At 35.3% G+C, this 27104-nt stretch overlaps 1 protein-coding gene across 7 annotated transcripts in view; it reads left to right on the top strand.

Moving 5' to 3' along the window:
* Positions 1-27104, top strand: part of CCDC138 (coiled-coil domain containing 138) — a 98631-nt gene that overhangs the window by 18665 nt on the left and 52862 nt on the right. For 5 of the 7 annotated variants that reach the window (XM_041754128.1, XM_041754129.1, XM_041754127.1 and 2 more), the window contains 4 exons: positions 7525-7644; positions 17716-17793; positions 17906-18013; positions 19928-20092. In XM_041754128.1, the coding sequence (XP_041610062.1) occupies positions 7525-7644; positions 17716-17793; positions 17906-18013; positions 19928-20092 (471 nt within the window). Of the gene's footprint in view, positions 1-7524; positions 7645-14540; positions 14670-17715; positions 17794-17905; positions 18014-19927; positions 20093-27104 lie in introns of those variants that run through there. The other 2 variants (XM_041754133.1, XM_041754130.1) reach the window with 2 other exon arrangements.

Genomic DNA, 27104 nt, shown 5'->3' with positions numbered 1-27104 from the left:
CAGGAGTTTATTACCATTGTTTTCTTTTAGGAGTTTTATGGTTTCAGGTCTTGAATTCATTCTGAGTTTATATTTGTATATAGTATGAGAAAGTGGTCCAGTTTCTTTTGTATGTATCTATTCAGTTTTCTCAGCACTATTTATTAAAGAGACTATTTTTTCCCTATTTTATATTCTTTCCTCCTTTGTAGTAGATTACCATATAAGCATGAGTTTAATTCTGGGCTCTCTTTTCTGTTCCATTTATCTCCACATAGTTTTTGTGCTAGCACTATACTGTTTTGATAACTATAGCTTTGTAGTAAAGTTGGAAATCTGGAAGTATGATATCTCCAAGTTTGTTTTTCTTTCTCAGTGTTGCTTTGGCTGTTGGGGTCTTTTGTGATCCAAACAAATTTTAGTATTCTAATTCTGTGAAAAATGCTTTTGGCATTTTTGGTAAGGATTGCCCTGACTCTGTAGATTACTTTAGGTAGTATGGAAATTTTAACAGTATTAATTGTTCTAATCCATGAGCATGGTATATCTTTCTGTTTATTTGTGACATCTTCAATGTCTTTCATTAATGCCTTATAATTTTTGTTTTTTAATTTTTTATTTATTTATTTATTTATGATAGTCACAGAGAGAGAGAGAGAGAGGCAGAGATACAGGCGGAGGAAGAAGCAGGCTCCATGCACCGGGAGCCTGATGTGGGACTCGATCCCGGGTCTCCAGGATCGCGCCCTGGGCCAAAGGCAGGCGCCAAACCGCTGCGCCACCCAGGGATCCCCTTATTTTTTTTTTTATTTATTTTTTATTTTTTATTTTTTTTTGCCTTATAATTTTTGGAATGCAGGTCTTTCACTTCCTTGGGTAAATTAATTCAGAGGTATTTTTATTGTTTTAGTGCAATTGTAAATGAGATTGTTTTCTTAATTTCTCCTTCTGCTACTTTGCTGTTAGTATAGAAACACAACTGATTTCTGTATGTTACTTTTGTATCTTGCAACTTTACTGAATTCACATATTCTAATAATTTTTGGTGAATTCTTAAGGGTTGACTATATATAACATACTGTCTTCTGCAAATAATATTGGTCTTACTTCTTCCTTACCAACTTGGATGCTTTTTCTTTTTCTTCTCTAATTGCTATGGCTAGGTCTTCCAGTGTTATGTTGAATAAAAGTGGGGAAAGTAGGTGTTCTAGTCTTGTTCCTAATCTTAGAATAAAAGCTTTAAGCATTTCACCATTGAGTATGATGTTAGCTGTAGCTTTCTCATATATCCTTTATTAAGTTGATATATGTTCCCTCTATACTCTCTTTGTTAATAGTTTTAATCATGAATGGTTATTGCCTCTTGACAAATGTTTTTTCTGCATCTGTGGAGATGATCGTACGATTTTCATTCTTCATTTTGTTAATATGGCATATCACATTAATTTGTGAATATTGAGCCATTCTTACATCCCTGGATGATATATCAGGGTAGTGCTGACCTCACAGAATGAATTTGGGAGCATTCCTTCCTCTTAAGTTTTTTTTTTGGAATATTTGGGAGAAGGATGGATGTGAACTCTGCTTTGAATGTTTGGTAGAATTTTCCTCTGAAGCCATCTGTTTGTTGGACATTTTTGATTACTAATTCAATTTCATTTCTAGTAATTGGTCTGTTTAGATTTTCTATTTCTTCCTGATTTAGTCTTGGAAGATTGTGTATTTCTAGGAATTTATCCATTTCTTCTACGTCATACAAGTTTTTAGCATATAATTTTTAATAATAGTTTCTTATGAGTCTTTGTTATTTCTGTGATGTCAGTTGTAACTTCTCTTTAATTTTGGATTTTATTTTTTTGAGTCCTCCCTTTTTTTCTTGGTGCATCTGGCTATAGGTTTATCATTTTATCTTTTTAAATCTCATAATTTTGTTCATCTTTTCTCTTTCTGTTTTCTCCTGGCTTTTAAAGTCTCTATTTCATTTATTTCTGCTCATGATACTTATATTTTCTTTCCTTCTGTGAACTTGGACTTTGTTCTTCTTTTTCTGATTCCTTTAGGGTGTGAGGTTAAATTGTTTGAGATTTTTTTCTTGTTTCTTGAGGTTGGCGTGTAATGCTGTAAATCTCCTTTAAAACTTCTTTTGTTGTGTCCTAAAAATTTTTGAATGATGTGTTTCCATATTCATTTGTCTCAGGTATTTTTTAATTTCCTCTGTTTTTTTGTTGATCCACTGGTTATTAGTAATATGTTGTTTAGCCTCCATGTATTTGTGGTTTTTTTTCCATTTTTCTTATAATTGATCTGTAGTTTCATACCACTGTGGTTGGAAAAGTATGTTTCCATGTGCACTAGAAAAGAAGGTGTATTCTGTTTTTGGATAGAGTGCTCTGTATATATCTGTTAATGTGTTGTTCAGAATGACTGTTTTCTTACATTCTGTCTGGATGATCTATCCATTGATATAAGTGAGGTGACAAAGTCCCCAACTGTAACTCTGTCTCTGTCAATTTCCCTTAATATCTGTTAAGATTTACTTTATATACTTAGGTGCTCACATGTTGGGTGCATAAATATTTATAATTGTTATGTTCTCTAGTTGGATTGATCCGTTAATCACTAGTGCCCTTCTTTGTCTCTTGTTACAGTCATTGTTTTAAAGTCTGTTTTGTCTAATACAAGAATTATATTCCAGCCTTTTTTTTTTTCATTTCCACTTATTGGAATATCTTTTTACATCTCTTCACTTTGTCTCTACGTGTCTTTAGATCTGAAGTTAGTCTTTTGTCAGAAGCATATATGGGTTTGTTTTTTAATCCATTCACTCACCTTCTGTCTTTTATTGGAGCATTGAGTCCATTTACAGGTATATACTTTTTGCAATTTTGTTTTCTGGTTGTTTCATAGTTCTTCTCTGTACCATTCTTCTCCTCTTGTTCTTTTCCTTTGTAGTTGAGAACTAGTGTTATGTGTAGATTCCTTTTTCTTTATTTTTTTTCAATCTGTTACAGGTTTTTGGTTTGTGGTTACCGTGAAGTTAAAATATGACACTCTATATTTCTAGCATTCCAATTTTTTTTTTTTAAAGATTTCATTTATTTCACAGAGAGCGCACAAGTAGGCAGAGCAGCAGGCAGAGGGAGAGGGAGAAGCAGCCTTCTCACCTAGCAGGGAGCTGGATGCGGGGCTGGATCCCAGGACTCTGGGATTATGACCTGAACTGAAGGTAGACATTTAACTGACTGAGCCACCCAGGTGCTCCTAGCACTCTATTTTAAATTGATAGTCACTTAGATTTGAACACATTCTAAAAGCAATACATTTTACTCCCTTCCATCTACATTTTATGTATTTGATGTCATATTTATATCTTTTAATTTTGTGTATCCCTTAACTACATATTGTAAATATAGTTGACTTTCCTACTTCTGTTTTTTACCTTCATACTAGCTTTTCAAGTGGTATACTACTTTTACTACATGTTTACTTTGGTATACTACTTTTACTATATGTTTACTCTTCCCAGTGAAATATTTTAATAATTTTTTTCCTTCTAGTTATGACTCTTTCTTTTCCACTTAAAGAAGTTCCTATAACATTTCTTTTTCTTTTTTCCTGTAACATTTCTTGTGGGGTTTATTTAGTGGTGATGAACTCCTTTAACTTTTGTTTGTTTTGGAAACCCTACCTCTTCTTCAGTCTGAGTAATAACCTTAGTAATAACCTTGTGGGATAGAATATTTCTGGTTACAACCAAGAAGGCTTTTTTATTTAAGCACTTTGAGTACATGATGCCACTCCCTTCTAGCCTGTGAAAAATCAGCTGATAGTCTTATAAGTGTTCCTTTTCTTTCCTTCTTATTTATCTTTTTATTTATTTGAGAGAGCGTTTGTGTGCATGCATTGAGGGAGAAGTAGAGGAAGAGGAGACAGACCCTCAAGTGAATTCCCTGCTGAGCTCAGAGCATGACACAGGGGTTTGTTCCATGATTCCAAGATCATGACCTGAGCTGAAATCGAGAGTTGGATGCTCAACCGACTAAGCCACCCAGGTGCTCCTAAGTGTACTCTTTCATGTAGCTAGTTGCTTTTCTCTTGCTTCTTTTAAGATTATCTTTTTTAAAAAACTTTAATTTTTGGTATTTTAATTATTATGATTCTTGTTACGGACCTTTTTGGGTTTGTCTTGTTTGGGGTTCTCTGTGCTTCCAGGACCTGGATGTCTGTTTCCTTCCCCAGGTAAGGGTAGTTTTTAGCTATTCTCCAAATAATTTTTCTACCCATTTCTTTCTGTCTTCTCCTTTTGTACCCCTATAATGCAATTGTTAGTATGCTTGATGTTGTTCTAGAGGTCCCTTAGCCTATTTTCATGTTCTTTTTGCTGTTTAACTTGGATGATTTCTGCTACCCTGTCTTCCAGATTGCTGATTTCTCTTCTTCTGCATCCTCTAATCTGCTGTTGATTATCTCTAGTATATTTTTTATTTCAGTTATTATATTTTTCATCTCATTTCTCATTTTTTATATTTTATATCTCATCTTCATTTTTCATATCTTCTGTCTCTGTTGAGATTCTCACTGAGTTCATCCATTTTTCTCCCCAAAGTAGAGGAGGCCGTTACTTTGAATTATTTATGAGGTTAATTGTTTATCTCTGTTTCATTTAGTTCTTTTTCTGAGATTTTTTTTGTTCTTGTTCATAACATATTCCTCTGTCTTCTCATTTTGTCTGAGTTTCTGTTTTTGCATATTAGGTAGGACACTTCCATCTCCTGACATTGAAAGTATGGACAGTGAGTAGAGGGTGATATGTAGGACCCAGAAGTATAATCCCCTGGTCACCAGAACCAAGTACTCCAGGGGTGTTCCCTGTGTGAACTATGTATGCCCTCCTCTTGTGACTGGGCTACAGTTGCTGCTGGTACAGTTGAGGATGGGACTGTGCCCTGGCCCAGCACCTGGCTACAATGTCTGGCCATGACTACTGCAGGTGCATTGGTGTTTGTGGCTGGCCAGCATGCTGGGTGAGAGGCCCATCTGTGGCTGCTGCCTGAGTGGGTGACTGTGACTCTGGAGGGTGGGTCTGGCTCCTTCTCCCTGAGACAACAGTTTCTTTGAATGGTTGCCCATCCTGACTAAGGATGCCAACTGGTTGTGTCAAGGTAGTTGCTATAGAGATTGCTTGCCAAGTATAGTGGGTCCCCAGGGATGCCTGCTGGGTTGAGTGAGTTGGGTGTGGTGGATCTCCAGGGGAATGCCAGAGTGAGGTGAACAGTGCTGGCAAGGTGGATGGAGAGTGTTAAAACTGGCACCTACTAGCATTGGAACAGCTAGGGTGAAAGAGGGCCCAAAAATTGGCACTCCATGGCTGCTTCTCCCAGAGACATTTCCTGCAGATCCCTGATCCTCTGGCACATATGCTAAAATTAGTAAATATCCCTAATATATGGTGCAGGCACTTTTCACACTACCTGTATGGTGGGTGTGGAAGTGAGTGAGATTGTGTTCAGACCCTTTAATGTGAAGTCTTGGTTTCTTGTTAGCTTGCAGCTCTCAGGGAGTTAAGCCATACTGATTTTTCATTGCTCCTGGATTTATGCCCAGGTGATTTTCAAAGCCGGATATTATGAGGACTTGTCTTCCTAGAGCAGATCCCAGGGCAAGGGTGGCAGTATGCCTGATATGGGGCTTTGAACTCCACACTCCTTAGGACCTCCATTTCTGTGCTATCCCTTCTGCTTGTGGGTTGCCATGCCTGGGTTTGTTTCCTGACCAGATTGTATTTCTGCCTCTCTCACCCTTCTTGATGTCCCTGTTTCTTCATATCTTTACCTGTAGAAGAGCTGTTTGCTTGTCTTCACGTTATTCTCAGAGGAGATTGCTCTCCATGTAGTTGCAACGTTTTGTATTCATGGGAAGAGGTGAGTTCAGGATCTTCCTGCTCCATTTTCCCTCCTCCATCCTGATTAGGTGTAGGCCAGAGTTGTTTCTCACCTTCTGTGGGAAGTGACCCAATCTTGGTTCAGTTTTCAAAGCTTTTATGATGTTGCTTCAGAGTTGTCTTATACATGTGCCACTTAGGTTTAGTCTGATACTCAGGCACTGATATAAATCTTATTAGTTCAGTTGTCAAGACGTTTATTGTGGTGCTCAGTGTCTTTTCTGTGCTTAAGGAATTGGGAGGTTAGTCTGCAACTTGGGTAGTATATTTAAACAGCTCTGATCTCGCTACGTTTGCTCTGCTGCTTTTGTCTGTGCTGTGCTTAAGCAGCTTAGGCTTTAGCCAGTTTTCCACAGGTTTATGTACACTAGAATGAAAGGATCCTCTTTCTGAGTCTCTTCTCTAATATACTCCCCACATTCCTTGGCTCACAGTGGCCTGTTTTCTGGCTTCCCTGGATGGAAAGGCAGAATTTTCTCTTAGAGTTTTAGCAGCTTATACAGCTTAAAGCTGCACTTAAGTAGTTAGGGGCCTGAAAACTTCACCTCGAGGGTTGCTCTGTGTCTTCACTCCTTTTTACAATTCCCTGCTTCTGTTTACTTTTTACAGTCTTTAGGGTAGTTACTTTTTGTGTTTTTTTCTAAGGATTTTAGTTTTTATTAGTAAGAGAGCTAGAGTGTAGTGGGCTTTTCTTGTCTTTCTGGAAATGGAACTTATATCCTATTTTTTTTTTTAATTTGGAAAATGAGAATGTTAACTGAAATAACTATTTGTGACTGTATACTAAGTTATTTAAAGAACCATTTAATGTAATAGTTAAATTACTTAAAGCTAATATTTTCACATGACTGGATTTTTAAATAGGGCAGGAGAAGAAATGCTTGGATTCTCAAGAGGTTTCCATCCTAGATTTATGCTTGATTTTTTTTTCTCTTTAGATTTGTCTGTTGTTATTAAGTGTAAAGATAACAGCCTTATTTTAATGATACCTATATGTTTACTTGGAAGAAAGAAATTGATTCAGTTTTTTGATTTCCTGTAAAAAATTGCTTGTTTTAATACATTATAAATAATTTCAGAATAAAAGGTGAAATAAACTATACATATTTGCACTTTAAATCAAAATGTGCTATCTCATTTAAATATAATTAGAGGGTTAAATGATATAAACAATTTTAGCTATTTAATGAGAACAAGAAATTAGTTTGTTCTATCTATGAATATTTCTTTTCAAGGGTAATTTAAATCTTTAATTTATAAATATGAATAGCTAGTCTCTTGAAAAAGATCAGAAATCCTTGTTTTCTCACTCCATAATGTGAAAGAAATTATTTCAGTGAGTTTCATTGGATTTTTTTTTTGAGCAGAAGCAGAAAATCGTTTTTTAATAGGGACTTAACAAATGCTTTTAACACTTAATTATTACATTGGTTGATGATACAGTTTTTATAAATTATTTGCAGTATTAGTCATGTATGCCTAAATGCACTGATTAAAGTCCTGATTTAAGGAGTTCTAAATTTTAATTATTTTGTGTTCAGTAGCATTAGTGACATGGAATCCTTACCTAATTTTTAGATCAGACTTTTTTTCTTCCCTTCTAGCAACACGATGCAGAAGTTGAGCACTTAACTGAAGTCCTTAAGGAAAGAAAGAAAGAAAGTAAGAGGCTAAGATCCTCTTTTGATGCACTGAAAGAATTGAATGATAACTTAAAAAAACAGGTAAGATTTATGTTGATAAATACTAGATTATAGGATTTTAAAAACTTATATCATGTATATTTAACAAGTTATATATCCAAGTCTTAGATTACATTCTGGTTAGAGAAAATTTTGATTAACCTTATTTGCTAACTTTATTTCCTAGAATACTTTCAAATATAAATATGATATTATTAAGCTTTTGATTTCTCATCATCTGTTTTAGCATCCAGCTGAGATGTTTTTGCAGTTTGGAATTTTTAAAATATAAGAGCAATTACTAGATTTAAAACAATCAAAAGAGGGATCCCTGGGTGGCGCAGCGGTTTGGCGCCTGCCTTTGGCCCAGGGCGCGATCCTGGAGACCCGGGATCGAATCCCACGTCAGGCTCCTGGTGCATGGAGCCTGCTTCTCCCTCTGCCTATGTCTCTGCCTCTCTCTCTCTCTGTGTGTGACTATCATAAATAAATAAAAAATTAAAAAAAAAAAACCTTTAAAACAAGCAAAAGAAATAAAAGACATGATAATCTGGGGATTTTTAGGCATTGGTTTTATCTAATACTTATTATAATTGCTATTTTATACCACTGCTTATTTAAGATTTGTTTATTTTCTGGGCATCTATTATATGCTGGGCACTGTACTAGAAGGAAGCCTTCACATTATTCATGGTCTCGTGAGTACAGAGTGCTGTCATACAGAGTGCTCTCCTATTGTACTGTGATTATGTAATTGATATAATCTAGGTCACTGCCTAATACTGAAGTTGCAAAGCAAATATTTTGAGTTGTATCTGTTTTTTTTTTTTTTTTTTTTTTTTTTACCTTTTGCCAGTTTTTGAAAGATGTGAAACTATGTTGAAGAGAGACAGGAGAATGATTATGTGTGCATTTGTGTGAGGCGGAGTAGTAGACTGAACAGATTGGGATAAACCCAGTCACTTCAAAAATGAAAGCTTTGGGCTAGAAGACTTCATGGATTTTAAAATGTAACTGAGATTAGACTCTCAGATAATATGCATCCTAGAATTCTCAGCTATGTGTTCTCAGTTTCTGTTTTTGATGTTCTGTAGTTATTGCTTGTTAAAGTCTTTTTCATAGGCAGTGATACTTAGCTACACCGTTTCTCATTTGATTGAATTTCTTTGGCTTCATTTATGGCCTCCCACAGTAGGAGTATGGATGGCCTTAACTTACTGCTGTCTGGAAGCCTGCCTTATCTCTGGAGACATGACTTTTTCCCATTACACTCAAGCTAGCATGCACTCTTTCTTTCTCTTTTTAATTGAAGTATAGTTGGTTGACACAGAACATTATATTAGTTTCAGGTGTACAACAAAATGATTTGACAACTTTGTATGGTATGCTATGCTCACCACAAGTATAGATACTATCTGTCACCATACAACTCTAGCATTCTTCTTGAGAAGGATTTAATTGCTAGCCAAAGAACATTATTGCCCACACCTCTCTCTTAAGATTATATAATTCTTAATAATTTTGTATGTCTTTGCATGAGTGTGTGGTGAGTGGAGTAAATTTTTAAGTGATTGATTTATTGGCAATTGGATTTTTGATCTAGTGTGTCTAAACTGAAAGAATGTGGGAGAAACCCTTTGGTACCAGCTGGCAGAATGCTTTTTTATGGTCACTTTGTTTAGTGTAGATAGGGGGCAGCAATTATTTTCTGTTAAGGATGAGGTAGTAAATATTTTGGGCTCTGTGAACCATACAGTCTGTCATGGTGACTGAACTCTGACATAATGCAAAAGTAACTAGGCAATAAGAAAGTGAATGAGCATGACTATGTTCTTAATAAGACTTTATATATAATAGTAAGCCGTGTTCAGATTTGGCCCATGGGCTATAGTTTGCTAGCTTTTGGCATGATGAATAATATATACAGTTGACACTTGAATAACATGGGTTTGAACTGTGTTCCACTTATATGAAGTTTTTTTCGATAAATGCAATACAGTATTGTAAATGTATATTCTCTTCCTTATGATTTTCTTTTCTTTTTTATCATGTCAGAGTCTACCATCTTTTATTATTATTTTTTTTTCTCATTACATTCAGGAAAATTCTTTTTTAGTAACACTGGAAATGAGAAATATCTGGCTGGGAATTCCATTCTCCCATCACTTCTCGAGAGTATGCTTTGCTGATCTGGGTCACTTTGTTCCATTCCTCCTCCCTTCCTCAGCATCCACCCCTCTTCTTCTTCTTTTTTAAATGTCCATTTTTCTTTTCTTTCCCTCTTTTTTTAAAAATTTAAATTCAGTTAATTGAGATATAAACATCTAATGTATTATTAGTTTCAGAGGTAGAGTTCAATAATTCATTATATAACACCCAGTACTCATTATATCATGTGCCTTCCTTAATGTCCATCATCCAGTTATCCCATCTTGCCATCCCCCTCACGTATAGCAACCTTCACTTTGTTTCCAATAATTAAGAGTCTCTTTATGATTTGTATCCCTCTCTGATTTCAACTTGTTTTATTTTCCCTCTCTCCCCTATAATATTCTGTTTTGTTTTTTAAATTCTACATGAGTGAGATCACATGATAATCGTCTTTCTCTGATTAACTTATTTTGCTCAGTATAATACTCTCTAGTTCCATCCATGTTGATGTAAGTGGTAAGATTTCCTCCTTTCTGATGACTAATATTCCACTATATATAAACCACATCTTCTTTATCCATTCATTTACTAATGGACATCTGGGCTTTTTCCAGTTTGTCTATTGTGTATATTGCTGCTGTAAACACTGGGGTGCAAATGCCCCTTCAGATCACTACATTTTGTATCTTTGGAGTAAATACCTAGTAGTGCAATGGCTGGGTTGTAGGGTAGCTCTATTTTTAACTCCTTGAGGAACTTCCATACTGTTTTCAGAGTGGCTGCACTAGCTTGCATTCCCGCCAACAGTGTAAGAGGGTTTTCTTTCTCTGCATCTCAGCCAATATCTGTCATTTCCTGACTTGGAAATTTTAGCCATTCTGACCAGTGTGAGGTAGTATCTCATTGTGGTTTTGATTTGTATTTATTTCCCTGATGCCGAGTGATGTGGAACATCTTTACTTGTGTTTGGTGGCCATCTGCATGTCTTTGGAGAAATGTCTGTTCATATCTTCTGCCCATTTCTTGATTGGATTATTTGTGTTTTGGGTGTTTAGTTTGATCAGTTCTTTATAGATCTTGGATATTAGCCTTTTATCTGATAAGACATTTGCAAATATCTTCTCTCATCTCAAAGGCTACTTTTACTTTTTTGACTGTCTCCTTTATTATACAAAAGCTTTTTATCTTGATGAAATCCCAGTAGTTTATTTTTGCCTCTGTTTCACTTGGCTTTTGAGACTGTCTAGCAAGAAGTTGCTCTGGCTGAGGACAGTGATGTTGCTGCCTGTGTTTTTCTCTAGAATTTTGATGGGTTCCCTTCTCACATTTATTTATTTTTTTTATTTTTTTATTTTTTTAAATTTTTTTTTTTTGATTTTTATTTATTTATGATAGTCACAGAGAGATAGAGAGAGAGGCAGAGACACAGGCAGAGGGAGAAGCAGGCTCCATGCACCGGGAGCCCGACGTGGGATTCGATCCCGGGTCTCCAGGATCGCGCCCTGGGCCAAAGGCAGGCACCAAACCGCTGCGCCACCCAGGGATCCCCCTTCTCACATTTAGATCTTTCATCCATTCTGAGTCTAGTTTTTTTGTATGGTTTAAGGAGATGGTCCAGTTTCATTCTTTTGCTTGTGGTTGTCCAGTTTTCCCAGCACCATTCGTTGAAGACACTATCTTTTTTCCATTGGATATTCTTCCTGCTTTGTCAAAGATTAATTGATCCAATGATCTGTGTGTCTGTTTTAGTGCCAGTACCATATTGTCTTGATGATTACAGATTTGTATATCTTGAAAATGATTATGGTTTTTTAATACCTTGAAGTCCGAGTTTGAATGCCACCAATTTTGATTTTCTTTTTTAAGATTGCTTTGGCTATTTGGGTTCTTTTCTGGTTCCATATATAATTTTAGGATTATTTGTTCTAACTCTGAAAAAAGTTGATGGTATTTTGATCCTATTTGATCCCTGTTTGATAGACATTGCATTGAATGTATAGAATGTATAGATTGCGCTAGGTAGCATAGACATTTTAACAATATTTGTTCTTCCAGTCCATGAGCATGGAACATTTTTCTGTTTCTTTATGTCTTCCTCAATTTCTTTCATGAGTGTTCTATAGTTTTCTGAGTACACATCCTTTGCCTCTTTGGTTAGGTTTACTCCTAGGTATCTTATGATTTTTGTGCAACTGTAAATGGGATCAATTCCTTAATTTCTCTTTCTTCTGTCTCATTCTTAGTGCATACAAATGCAACTGGTTTCTGTGCATTGATATCCTGCAACTTTGCTGAATTCCTGTATGTGTTCCAGCAATTGTGGGGTGAAGTCTTTTATTTTTTCCACATACAGTATCATGTCATTATGAAGAGTGAGAGTTTGACTACTTCTTTGTCAGTTTGAGTGCCTTTTATTAATTTGTGTTGTCTGATTGCTGAGGCTAGGACTTGCAGTACTATGTTGAGAACAGTGGTGATAATGGACATCCTTGCTGTGTTCTGACCTTAGGAGAAGTCTTTCAGTTTTTCCCCATTAAGAATATTATTCACTGTGGGATTTTCATAGATGGCTTTTATGATACTGAGGTATCTTCCCTTTCACTCTACACTGTGAAGAATTTTAATCAAGAAAGGATGCTGTATTTTGTCAAATGCTTTTTCTGTATTTATTGAGAGGATCACATGGTTCTTATCCTTTCTTGTATTAATATGGTATATCACATTGATTGATTTGTGGATGTTGAACCACTGTTGCAGCCCAGGAATAAATCCCACTTGGTTGTGGTGAATGATCCTTTTAATGTACTCTTGGATCCTATGGACTAGTATCTTGACATCCATGTTCTTTGGAGTATTGGTCTATGGTCTACTTGGTTGGGTCTTTGTCTGGTTTTGGAATCAAGGTAGTACTGACCTCATAGAATGTGTTTGGAAGTTTCCCTTCCATTTCTGTTTTTTGAAACACCTTTAGAAGAACAAGTATTATTTCTTTAAATTCTTGGTCGAATTCCCCTGGGAAGCCTTCCGGCCCTGGACTGTAGTTTGTTGGGAGATTTTCAATTACTGCTTCAATTTCCTTGCTGTTTATGGGTCTGTTCAGGTTTTCTGTTTCTTCCTCTTTCAGTTTTGGTAGTTTATATGTCTCTAGGAATGCACCATTTCTACCAGGTTGCCTGATTTGTTGACATATAGTTGCTCATAATATGTTCTTATGATTGTATTTTCTTTGTGTTGGTTGTGATCTCTCCTCTTTCATGATTTTATTTATTTTTGTCCTTTCTGTTTTCTTCTTGATAAGTCTGGTCAGGGGATTATCAATCTTAATAATTCTTTTGAAGAACCAGTCCTAGTTTTGTTGATCTGTTCTATTGTTCTTTTGGTTTCTGTTTCATTGATTTCTGCTCTAATCTTTATTATTTATCTTCTGCTGAGTTTAGGCTTAATTTGCTGTTCTTTCTCCAGCTTCTTTAGGTTAAGATTAGATGGTGTGTGTATTTGAGACCTTTCTTGTTTCTTGAGAAAGGCTTGTATTGCTATATACTTTCCTCTTAGGACCACCTTTGCTGCATTTCAAAGGTTTTGAACAGTTATATTTTCATTTTCATTTGTTTCCATGAATTTTTAAAATTCTTCTTTAATTTCCTGGTTAACCTACTCATTCTTTAGTAGGATACCCTTTAACCTGTTTTACTGATTTTGAGGGGGTTTCTCTGTGCCTTCTGGACTTTCATGCTGCTTCCTTTCCCAGATTAGCAAAGTTCTCAACTATTATTTGATCAAATACACCTTCTGCCCCCGCCTCTCTTTTTTCCTCTTCTTCTGAGATCCCAATTATTCTAATATTTCACTTTATGATATCACTTATCTGTCAGATTCTCCTTTTATAATCCAGTAGTTATTTATCTCTTTTTTTCAGCTTTATTCTCTTATTTTGTCTTCTGTATCACTGATTCTCTCCTCTGCTTCATTTATTGTAGCAGTTAGAGACTCCCATTTTTTGTTGCATCTCATCTCTTTTTAATTTCAACTTGATTAGATTTTAGTTCTTTTATTTCTCCAGAAAGAAATTTTCTAGTGACTTCTGTGCTTTGTTCAAGCCCAGCTAGTATCTTTATAATTGTTGTCCTGAACTCTAGATCTGACATGTTACTTATATCTATACTGATTAAATCCCTGGAAATCAGCACTGCCTCTTGTTCTCTTTTGTGAGAACAAGTGAGTTTTGAGTGAGTTTTTCTGAGTGAATTTCTGAGTAAACAAGTGAGTGAGTTTTGAGTGAGTTTTTCTGTCTTGTTTCTATCCAGAGAAAAATAAATGAATGAGAGATCAAAGTACTAAAATGACAACAACCCCAGAGAAATATATACTAAACAAATCAGAAGAGACCTGACACTGAAAAATAAAATTAAAAATATTAGAGAGATAATATAATTAAATAGGTGAACAGAGCAGACCAATACACAGTAGATCCTGTGTGTATTTTGGTCTGTTTATTAGAATAGAAAACTATATCCCAAAATTATATTGTGAAAGAAATTGTATTGTGAAAGAAAAACTTATATATATGTACAAAAGTAAAATTAAATATAATAAATGGATAGAATGGATAGAATGTAACTGTGGAAATGAAAGTTTAAAAAGACTTAAAAAAAAGAGTTGATAAAATAAGGAATTGGTTTAAAAAGAAAGAGAAAAGAGAAATTAAAATTGGAAGACTAAAGAATCATGGAGGGAAAACCTATGAGTTCTATATACTGTGTTCTCCTAGGACTGGAGTTTTGCAGTTCTGTGTGATGAATAAGCTTGGTCTCAGCTGGATGTTCTTGCTGGTCTTCTCGGAGAGGGACCTGTTGCATTGAATCTCAGGTGTCTTTCCCCGGGTGGAACCGCACTGCCCTTGCCACGGACCAGGCTCTGTAAGCGGTTTCTGATTGCTCTGTGTGGCTTTTGTTCCCTGAAGGCTTTCACACTGATTTAGAGGATGAGAATGGAAATGGCAGCCTCCCAGTCTCCAGCCCCAGAGCTGAAAGCTCATGCCCCCAACTCCTCAGTGTGTCCTTGGGGAAAGCAGTCACTCCTGTCTGTCCTGTCTCTGTCTGCACTCCATGCTCACCCAGCCTGTGACCAAGCATTTTTATTTCAGGCACACAACCCTGCTTCAAATTTCCAAACCCGCAGACTTCTGTGGCACGCATCGTGCTGCTCCTCCCCGATGAGCATAGTTCTGCCACTTACTAGGCCCTGCTCAGTTTGTGGTTTATAGCAACCCTGAGCGGGGAGCCCACTCTTGGGTTTGCAGATAGCATTCAGCTTCCCCACTCCAGTCCTTGGGAATCTGGCTGTACTCAGGTACTTCTGTTCTTTCTGTGACCCCAGGGAGACCACACTGTCCCACCTAGGATTCTGCCTCACTTCACCCACCTGAGTGCTTTTTAGGCAGGGACATCCCTCACTAGAGCAGACTTCTAAAAGTTCTGATTTTTGTACTTGACTCCTATATGACTTTCTGGTACAGGATCACATACTCAATATGAAGAAAACAAAAATGCCTCAGATAATATGAATATACCTGCCAGTGTTCCAGATATTGGAGCTAGTAGTCAGTGACTTTAAAATAATGATTCATAAAAAAAAAAAAATAAATAAAATAAATAAAATAAAATAATGATTCATATGGTCAAGAGAGTAGAAAAAAAGATTGAGAGCTTCATTAGAGAAGCAGAATTTATAAAAAAATTAAGATGAAATTCTAAAACTAAAAAATAATTGAATTTCAGAACTGCAATGAATGGGTTAATAGCAGATGAGTGCAGCAGAAGACAGGATTAATGAACTGGAAGATAATTTCCTAAAAAGTTTTGGAATAAAAACACTGAGTACAGAAGGAATAAAAAAAATTTCTAAAAGAGATATGTTTAGGGCGCCTGGGTGGCTTAGTCAGTTAAGCCTCTGCCTTTGGCTAATGTGATCCTGAGGTCCTGGGATTGAGTCCCACATTGGGTTACCTGCCCCATGAGGAGCCTGCTTCTCCCTCTGTCTCTGTCTCTCTTTGTGTCATGAATAAATAAATAAAATCTTTTAAAAAAAATAAAAGAGATGTTTAGTTAAAATTTTTAACATGGGAATCCAAAACGAGATCATAGAGTAAAAACAATATATGTGAAGTGAAATGGCCACATATTACCAAAACTGGTAAAAGAAAATGCCAATTTAACAGATTCAAGAAATTATTTTAAGCTTAAGTAGGATAATTATTTTATTTATTTATTTATTTTTATTTATGATAGTCATACAGAGAGAGAGAGAGAGGCAGAGACATAGGCAGAGGGAGAAGCAGGCTCCATGCACCGGGAGCCCGACGTGGAATTCGATCCCAGGTCTCCAGAATCGCGCCCTGGGCCAAAGGCAGGCGCCAAACCGCTGCGCCACCCAGGGATCCCCTAAGTAGGATAATTATTAAAACCATACATAGGAACACTGTTTTAAAACTGCTGAAAACAATAGATAAAGATAAAATTTTAAAAGTGAACAAAGAAAAGCAAGACACTTTACTTCCAAAGAAGGAATGGTAAGACTTAGGAATTTTAAGGAGGAAATCATGTACCTTAAATAGGAGTAGAGAAAAACTCCCCTGTAGAAGGCCAGCATAACCTTGAAACTAAATGTATCAAAATTGTTACAAGAAAAGTAAGATTCAAACCAGTTGCATGAATATAGATGCAAATTGGGAAATTGAATCTAGCAATACATAAAATAATACAACTGAGTGGATTTAATACAGGAATACAAAGGTGGTTTCTCATTTGAAACACATTATCTGATAAGGAGAAAAATCATATAATTTCTACTGATAATAAAATTCACCAGCTTATGATAATAGTAATAAAAGAGAACTTAATTTTGATAAAGTGTCTACAAAAAAAAAATCCAACAACAAAATAAATTATTGAAGTGTTTTCCCTCTGAAATCAGAAGGAAGTAAGAGTACTTACTGTTTCTATTGAACAGTGTACTGAAAGTTCTAATTAGTATGATAGGGAAAAAGAAGATAAGGATTGGAAAGGAAGAAATAAGAATTATCTACTGATAACATGATTATGTAGCTGTATATGTAGGTATCCAAATGAATATACAGACAGGTAAGCAAATGTAGGAGAATTTTTGGATGTAAGTTCAATATACAAAAATCAAGTGTATTTTTTATATACCAACAGTAAAATAGTATTATTTATTGAAAGATACCACAGATAATAGCATCAAAAAAGATAGCTTTCCAGGAATAAATCTAAAGGAAAGATATGCATAATATATGCATATATCTGTATATATGCATATACAATATATTTTGTACTGAAAAGTACAAAACATTAAAAGAAAATAGAGAACATCTAGGTAAATTGAAGACTATGGATATGAAGACTCAATATTTATAAACATGTCAGTTCTTAAATTTATATATTTCAATTTCAATAATTAGTTACACTGCATAGTTAATTTGTACATTTTCTGTATATACATAAAAAGTTCAACCAAAAGACATTTCTCATTAAAAAAAAAAAAGACATTTCCCATTAAAACATATACTTGTAAGATGTCAAGAGACCTGCAAATTTTATAGAATGAAGTAAACTTAGATACTATTAGTACTTTAGGGACCAATGATGATTTTAGCTATGATTTTTTTTTACATTAAAATTTTTATTATCTTATTGAACTATACTTGGCATATAATATCCTATTGTTTTCAGGTATATATCATAGTGATTCAATATTTTTATGCATTTCAAAATGATTTCTACGATGTCTGATTACCATCAGCTATGATCTTTAGTCATGACTGCTAACTCTGTTTTGTTACATTTTTTGGTTATACGGATTAGATGAGATAGATTATTTGGGAAACCTTTAGTATGAAATCAGCTTAACTTTTATGTTGAAATATTTAATATCTTCTCACTTTAGTTAAATGAAGTAAGTGAAGAAAACAAGAAGATGGAGATTCAGGCTAAGAGAGTTCAAGCTCGCTTAGATAATTTACAGGTAAGAGCAGGCATGCTCTTTTGATGCAAGTGAATTTTAAATGATTACTTTTGGGTTTTCTTATCTTTAATTAAACAATTGTGTTTTAATTCATGGAAATGTATTGTTGCAGAGGAAATATGAATTTTTGACAATACAGAGGTTGAAAGGAAATTCGCATGCTGCCAATGAAATGAAAAGTTTAAAACAAGAAAAAGTACCAGTCTCAAAAACTCACAAGGTATGATACAATAGAAAATTCCTCCAATAGAAAGCAAAGACATTTTTGCTTTGTTCTTGAATGGTTTTTTTTGTTTTTTTTTTTTTCAAACATCATTTTGTGGTATGGAAGGATTCACCATAATAATTGCTTTACAGGAAATATTTGTATAATATTTCTAATATGCTTTTATTTACAAGAGCTAAACAAAGTATTCCAGCAGCGTTTCAGGTGCAGACCTTAAGCTTATTAAGAGCTTCATTATTCATTGTATTTGAAGATTCTACAAGCTTTCAATATTTTCTGTCTAGATTCCAATCCATGCCTGAATGGGCTTTGTTTATTTTTCCTAAGGATTTTTTTACTTTGAGGTATAATATACAGTAACATAATGCAGAGGTTGTTAAGTATATAGCTTAGTCAATTTTGAAAAATGCCAATACTCATGTAGCATACAACTAGATTTAGAACATTTCCATCATCCTAGAAAGTGCCCTTGTGTCTTTTTCAGTTCTTTCCTACAAGAAGTAGCTGTTAATCCAGGTGGGTGGAGGGGACCACAGTGAAGCCATCAACACCAACCTGCACATCTTTTCTGAGGTTCCAAGTCCAAGGTCTGCCTTCTCTCTGGGCTTGGACCTATGATTTCTTGTACAAGTAGGGCTGGCTCTGGCCTGCCAGGCAACACATATGTAAATAGATTTTTTGTGGTTGTAAATGAAAATGTTTCACTATTCCCACCTTCACCTTTTTCCTGTCATACAACCTTCCATATTTATTAAAGGAGATGTTTTTATACTTAGTATCTAAAATGATTGAACTTATCATCTAAAGTTTCTGTTTGAAAAAAATAGGTTACGATTACCCCTGTTCAGAACAATCCTAAAATTTATATGGAACCAGAAAAAAACCCATATAGCCAAAGGAATGTTGAGAATGAAAACCAAAGCTGGAGGCATCACAGTTCTGTACTTCAAGCTGTATTACAAAACTGTAATCATCAAGATAGTATGGTACTGGCATAAAAAACAGACACATAGATAAATGGAACAGAATAAACAACCCAGAAATGGACCCTCAACTCTATGGTTAACTAATCCTTGACAAAGCAGGAAAGATTATCCAATGGAAAAAGGACAGTCTCTTCAACAAATGGTGCTGGGAAAATTGGACAGCTACATGCAGAAAAATGAAACTATTTTTCTGTTACATGTAAAATATTGAATTATTAATGGGACCCTGTTAATTATAATGGGACCTCAGCTCCTCTGAAGACAGAACTGTTAGGGTACAAGAGAGAGTTATTTAAAATCTTGTTTGATTGAGTTCCATGTCGGGCTCCCTGTGCATGGAGCCTGCTTCTCCCTCTGCCTGTGTCTCTGTCTCTGCCTCTCATGAATAAATAAATAAAATCTTAAAAAATAAATAAATAAAATCTTGTTTCTACTTTCAAATCTATTTCATTCAGAAATAAAGTTCCGTTTTGTCTCATACATCTTCTATATTTTAAATTAATCAATCAATTAATTCATTTGCATCTCATACATTTTTCTCCCAGGAATTTCATTTTATTAAAATTCAGTTTGCGAGCGTATGGTATAATACCCACTTCTCATCTCGTGCGCCATCCTTAGTGCCCATCACCCAGTTACCCTATATCACCACCCACCTCCCCTTCTACAACCCTTTGCTCAGTTTCCTATTTAAGATGGGTTTTTCTTCTCTTCTCTCAGCCATCATTTAACATGTTTCTAAGGTTAATTGGAGGTATTTGATTTGGAATTTCCTTTGTTTAGGGAAGCTTTGTCATTCATTCCATATTTTAGTGACCTTTTTAGGTAAATTATTCTATGTTCCCCAAATTTAAAGCTTGCTCTTGAAATTTTATGCGATTGTGAGTGGAAATAAATATTTGATTTAATTTTTTACATATAGGTACCACTTAATGCACAAGTTTATGAACTTTTAACTGTCTTCATGGACTGGATTTCAGATCATCACCTTAGTAAAATAAAAAGTGAAGAATCTGGAATGGATGGTGAAAAGCCACTACTCAAATTTGCTTCTCAGAGAAATGATATTCAAGAAAAGTGTATAAAGGTTTGTTTTTTGATTTGTTATATATGATTCATGGAGAATAAAACTGGAGAGCCTGCTGTATATGTTACAAGAGAAAAAAAATATTTAAAGTACTTTTCATAAAAAATTGACCATACTGGTAGTTATAAAATGATTCACTTCAGACTTAATTAAAATTAATTCATACTTCTATTTTTCTTAGCATAATGGGAGTTTCTTTTTAAAAATAGAGACTAGAAGTTAAAAACTTAGTCTAAAAATGTCAAAATAAGGGTACCTGGTTGGCACAGTGGTTGAGCCTCTGCCTTTAGCTCAGGTCGTAATCCTGGGGTCCTGGTAAGAGTCCTACATTGGGCTCCCCATGGGGAGCCTACTTCTACCTCTGCCTATGTCTCTGTCTCTCTCTCTGTGGGTCTTATGAATAAATACATACAATTTTTAAAAATATATGAAATAAATAAAAATGGCAAAATAATTGTTAGGCAAATGATTAGTGCTATGAATAATTCGTGATAACAATCATTTTAGGATTTCAATTCCACTAAAATAATTTTGTGGGTTTTTTTTTTGTCACGAAGGGATAAAAAGTCTATTTGCAAGAGGCTTCTCATTAACAAAAAGAAGTGATCATTTTCTTTCTTTTTTTTTTTTTTAAGAAGTGATCATTTTCTTAAGTTACAGACATTAATTTCGATATTGGTACTCATGATTTCTCATTAGTCTATGTGGTCATTAGAGGTTGATTATATTCTATAAGAAATATATTAAAACTTTTTAGACTGAACATCTATAGTTGGTTTAATGTTTTCAGAAACAATTTCATATTATTAGTTTCTTTCTTTTTTTTTTAAGATTTTATTTATTTATTCATGAGAGACACAGAGAGAGAGAGCGAGAGAAGCAGAGACACAGGCAGAGGGAGAAGCAGGCGCCATGCAGGGAGCCCGATGTGGGTCTCCCTGGAGACCAGGGATCAAGCCCTGGGCTGAAGGCAGCGCTAAACGCTGAGCCCCCCGGGCTGCCCTAGAGTTTCATTTTAGAAAATTATTTCTAGTTTTCATCCTTACCTAGAATCTGTCTTCTAAATGCCTTTTCTGCTTGCTGGAAGGCTTGCTTCCTTCAAGAAATTCATATCCTAATCCCTGTATGTTATATTCTGTGGTAGAAGTGAATTATGGTTGCTAATCAGATAACCTTCCATTAGAGATTGACCAGTATTGTCTGGGTGGGTTCAGTAATCATGTGAGCTTTTAACCAGAGGGGCAGAAAAGCAGGTCAGGGACTCAGCCCATGCTTGCTGGCTTTGTAGGTGGAGTAAAAGGGCCATGCCAAGTAATGCTTCAAGAAATTAGTTTTAGTTACATTTAAGTCTTTGCTTCATTTTTAGTTTTCAGGTTTTTTGTCTCTGGTACAAGATAAAAGTGTAGCTCATTTTTTACATGTGGATATCCAGTTTTCCCAGCACCATTTATTGAAGAGACTGTCTTTTTCCCTATTGAATGATATTGGTGTCTCTCATGAATGACGAAATCATTTCACAATCTCTATCCCATTGACCCGTATATCTCTATGTGAATACCATACTATTTTGATTACTGTAGTTTTGCACCAAGTTTGAAATCAGGGAGTGTGAAACCTTCAGCTTTTTTCATTTTCAAGATCATTTTTTGTTGACTCTGCCTGGAGATTCTATATGAATTTTAGAATGAATAGTATTCTGTGGAATATAAAAGTTTTACATTTTTATGTAGTTAAACCCATATCCTTTCTTTTATTTTTACCATTGCATCAGTGTTAAAATAGACTTCTCTTGCCCCAACATTTGGAAAATATTTAACTTTGTATTTTTTTATGTTTCTAGGCTTTTTATTTATTTCATGGTTAACTTTGAAATATTTAATTCATCTGTGATATATTTTGGTATAAAGAGTGTAGTAGGGATCCATTTTCTTTTTTTTTTAATTTTAAAGATTTTATTTATTTATTCAGAGAGAGAGAGAGAGAGAGAGAGAGATTGAGGCAAAGACAGAGGCAGAGGGAGGAGCAGGCTCCTTGCAGTGAGCCCAATGTGGGAATCGATCGGACTCCAGGATCACGCCCTGAGCCAAAGGCAGGTGCTAAACTTTAGCTGAGCCACCCCAGGGATTCCTCCATTTTTGTTTTGTTTTTTAAATGGTAAATTATCTTTGTGGAGTCACTCCTATTTCACCCATTGATATGAAATGTATATGAAATATATATTATATAAGAAATGTATATATGAGGTGGGGGTCTATTTCTGCAGTCACTACTCTGTTCCATTGATCTGTCTGTTCCTGTACTACTTACTACTGCAGTGTTCTGATTGATTCTGACTGTAATACATGATTATACATGAGTAGGGAAGTTTCTGGTTATTCTTTTGTTTGTTTTTTTGTTTCTGGTTATTCTTTTTTTTTTTTTTTTAAGATTTTTTTATTTTATTTACTCATGAGAGATACAGAGAGAGAGAGAGAGGCAGAGACACAGGCAGAGGGAGAAGCAGGCTCCATGCAGGGAGCCCGATGCGGAACTCTATCCTGGATCTCCAGGATCACGCCGTGGGCTGCAGGCGGCGCTAAACCGCTGCACCCCCAGGGCTGCCATGTTTCTGGTTATTCTTACAAGAAATTTTTAATTGTCCAAAATGCTCATTTTAGCACAATTTTTTTTGCAATCCATATTTTAAATATATTTCCAAAATTGATCAATTACTGATAATAAGAAAAAACAGAGGTTTAGTATCTTAGGCTCTGGTAAACTATGATGTTTACAGAAATGGATTAATTTATTCCCAAAATGCTTGATAAATCATCACTCCATTCTTTTCACTGGTGCACTTTTTCAGTTTTCTAACAACAAGATCCATCACAAAATCAATAAAAAAGTATGTATGTTCTCTCTTTTTTTTTTTAATTTTTTTTTTATTGGAGTTCAATTTGCCAACATATAGCACAACACCCAGTGCTCATCCCGCCAAGTGCCCTCCTCGTGCCCATCACCCAGTCACCCTAACCCCCCGCCTACCTCCGCTTCCACTACCCCTTGTTCATTTCCCAGAGTTAGGTATCTCATGTTTTGTCACCCTCAGTGATATTTTCACTCATTTTCTCTCCTTTCCCTTTATTCCCTTTCACTAATTTTTATATTCCCCAAATTAATGAGACCATATAATGTTTGTCCTTTTCCGATTGACTTATTTCACTCAGCATAATGCCCTCCAGGTCCCTCCATGTCGAAGCAAATGGTGGGTATCTGTCGTTTCTAATGGCTGAGTAGTATTCCATTGTATACATAAACCACATCTTCTTTATCCAGTCATCTTTCGATGGACACCCGAGGCTTCTTCCACAGTTTGGCTATCGTGGACATTGCTGCTATAAACATCAGGGTGCAGGTGTACCGGTGTTTCACTGCATCTGTATCTTTGGGGTAAATCCCCAACAGTCATTTTAGCACAGTTTTTTTTTTCAATTAATTAGTTTATTTTTTATTGCAGATCAATTTGCCAACATATAGCATAACACCCAGTGCTCATCCCATCAAGTTTTAGCACAAGTTTTAGTCTTTTAAAAGACTTTTTTGTTGTTGTTGTTCCTGCATTTAATTTCTGGATTAAGAGTAGGTATCTTTATAATTATAATAAGTCTTTCCATTCCTCCTTTTATGTAGTTTTTCATGTTCTTAAATGAAGTCTGTAATTTTATACATGTGTATTTTGCATGTTTCCCTTTTTCATTTATTTTACTAGATTTGGAAAATTTTTTGATATTATGAATATGATTTTTTTCCATTCTCTACAAATGGATATTGGTGGTATTTGGAAGATAATTTTGCTTTTTATATTTTTATTGGAAAATCCACTGAAATCAGTTCTGATAATTTTAAAAAATATTTTTCTTGTGTTTTCTAGTTAAGTGTTCACATTATTTAGAATTAGTGGAAATATTGTCTGCTTTTCACTGTTAAACATTTCATTCCATTTTCTTATCAGTTTCCCAAGTTGATATATATAAAAGACAGAATCTTTCTATTGCTTTACATAATCCTTCCAGAATAAGGTAAATAACAGAGATGATAGTAGGTAGCATCCCTCCCTGTCTTGGCATGCCTTTAATGGCTCCACTTTTGAAGTGTTTCACAATAAAATATGATTAAAAAAAATCAGTGTTTTTTCTTATACAGAATTAGGCTCTATTAGGTAATAGTTCTCTAAATTCCTTTTTGTCTTTTTCCTCTTTTGTACTAAGCTGGAAGATCCTGAGATATGAGACATTATCTTAACTCCCTCTCCATGACCTCAATTTTCCTTTGTAGGTTTTAGGAGTCCTGCTCAAATAACTCTTTTGTGAATTGAACATTTATGGGAGATATCTGAAAATTCTTTTTTTTTTTTTTTAAAGATTTTATTTATTTGTTCATGAGAGACACAGTATGGGGGGAGGCAGAAACACAGGCAGAGGGAGAAGCAGGCTCCATGCAGGGAACCCGATGTGGGACTCGATCCCGGGTCTCCAGGATCACACCCTGGGCTGAAGGTGGCGCTAAACTGCTGAGCCACCCGGGGTGCCCCTGAAAATTCTTTTTTGTGTATATTTAAAATAGATAATATAGTTGCTCAATGTCTTTATTAAGTATAATTAACATACAATGTTACTAGTTTTAGGTGTGCAGCCAATTAACCGAACAGTTCTATACATTACTCAGTGCTCATCATGATAATTGTAGTCACCCTCTATCACCATATGTAATTACAATATTATTGACTATATTCCTTGTACTGTATTTTCATCCCTGTGACTTATTTATTTTCTAACTGGAAGTTTATACCACTTAATTCCTTTTATTTATTTCACCCATTTCCCAACCTTCCTCTTTTTCGGCAATCACCAGTTTGTCATCTGTATATAAGAGTGTCCATTCATTCATTCATTTGTTCAGTTGCTTGTTTTTTGGATTCCACATATAAATGAACTCATATAAATGAAATGGACCCCTGAGGGTCCATCCATGTTTTTGCAAATGGCAAGATCTCATTCTTTTTTATGGCTGAGTAATATTCCATTGTATATTAATATAACCATATGCTCTTTATTCATTCCTGTGTTGATGGAACTTGGGTTGCTTCCATAGCTTGGTTATTATAAATAATGCTGCATTAAACATAGGGTGCACCTATCTTTTTGAGTACATGTCTTGTTTTCTTTGGGTAACAGCTAGTATTGGAGTTACTAGATCATATGGTAATTCTATTTCTGATTTTTTTGAGGAACTTCTATACTGTTTTCCATAGTGGTTGTACATCTATGTCAACAGTATATGAAGGTTCCCTTTTCTTCACACTTTTGCCAGCACTTATTTCTTGTCTTTGATAATAGCCATTCTGATAGGTGTGAGATAATACCTCATTGTGGTTTTGATTTGCATTTCCCTGATGATTAGTGAAGTTGAACATTTTTTTATGTACTTGCTGGCCATCAATATGTCTTCTTTGGAAAAAAATCTGTTCAGGTCCACTTCCCATTTTTAATCAGATTATTTGGGGCTTTTTGGTGTGTTGGGTTGTAGAAGTTCTTCGTATATTGTAGATATTAACCCCTTATTGGATATATTATTTACATGTCTTCCTTTCATTAGGATTGCCTTTTGTGCATGATTTTCCTTTTTTGTGCAAAAGCCTTTTATTTTGGTATAGTCCCAATAGTTTATTTTTGCTTTTGTTGCCTTTGCCTGAGGAGACATAGCTAGAGAAATGTTACTAAGGCTGATGACCAAGAGATTATTGCCATTGTGTTCTAGGAGTCTTATGGTTTCAGGTCTCACATTTAGGTCTTCAATCCATTTCGAGTTTATTTCTATGTATGGTGTAAGGAAGTGGTCCAATTTCATTCTTTACATGTAGCTGTCCAGTTTTCCCAGCACTATTAATTGAAGAGACTGTCTTTTCCCCATTGTATATTCTTTTCTCTTTTTTTATAGATTAGTTGACTCCATAAGCGTGGGTTCTGGGCTCTCTATGCATGGATATGTGTCTGTTCTTGTGGCTCTATCATACTGTGTGTTTTTTTTTTTTAAGATTTTATTTATTCATGAGAGACACACGGGTGGGGGGGCAGAGACACAGAAGGAGAAGCAGGCTCCATGCAGGGAGCCCCACATGGGACTCGATTCCGGGTCTTAAGGATCAGGCCCTGGGCTGAAGGTGGCGCTAAACCGCTGAGCCACCTGGGCTGCCCCTATCATACTGTTGTGAGTACTATAACTTGATAGTATGTCTCGAAATCTGGGATTGTGATACCTCCAGGTTTGTTCTTCTTTCTCAAGATTGTTTTTGCCATTTGGAGTCTTTTGTGGTTCCACACAAATTTTAGGATTATTTGTTCTAGTTCTGTGAAAAGTGCTGTTGATATTTTGATGGGGATTACATTGAATGTTTAGATTGCTTTGGGTAAGTATGGACATTTTGGCAGTATTTAATTCTAACAGTATATGAGCACAGAATATCTTCCCTTCCCATCTTCAGTTTCTTTCATCATTGTTTTATAGTTTTCAGAGTACAAGTCTTTAACCTTGGTTATTCCTAGGTATTTTATTCTTTTTGGTGCAATTGTAAATGGGATTGTTTTCTTAATGTCTCTTTCCACTTCTTCATTAATAATGAACTAATAAACTAAACTAATAGTTTATAGAAATGCAACTGATTTCTGTATTTTAATTTTGTATCCTGCAACTTTACTGAATTCATTTATCAGTTGTAATAGTTTTTGACAGAATCCTTAGTGACAATGTAACTTCTTCCCAGCTATTTTTTTTTTTAAGATTTTATTTATTTATTCATGAGAGACATAGAAACAGAGGCAGAGGCAGAGAGAGAAGCAGGCTCCCTAGAGGGAGCCTGTTGGGGGTGGGCTCGATCCCTGGATCCTGGGATCATGACCTGAGCCAAAGGCAGCCGGCTGCTCAGCCACTGAACCACCCAGGTTCCCCTCTCCCTGACCAATTTGGATGCCTTTTA

The sequence above is a fragment of the Vulpes lagopus genome, chromosome 5 (genome assembly GCF_018345385.1).
Source record: "Vulpes lagopus strain Blue_001 chromosome 5, ASM1834538v1, whole genome shotgun sequence".
Taxonomy (NCBI): domain Eukaryota; kingdom Metazoa; phylum Chordata; class Mammalia; order Carnivora; family Canidae; genus Vulpes; species Vulpes lagopus.
Note: the sequence above shows the minus strand (reverse complement) of the source record. Positions and strands in the feature narration are given on the sequence as shown.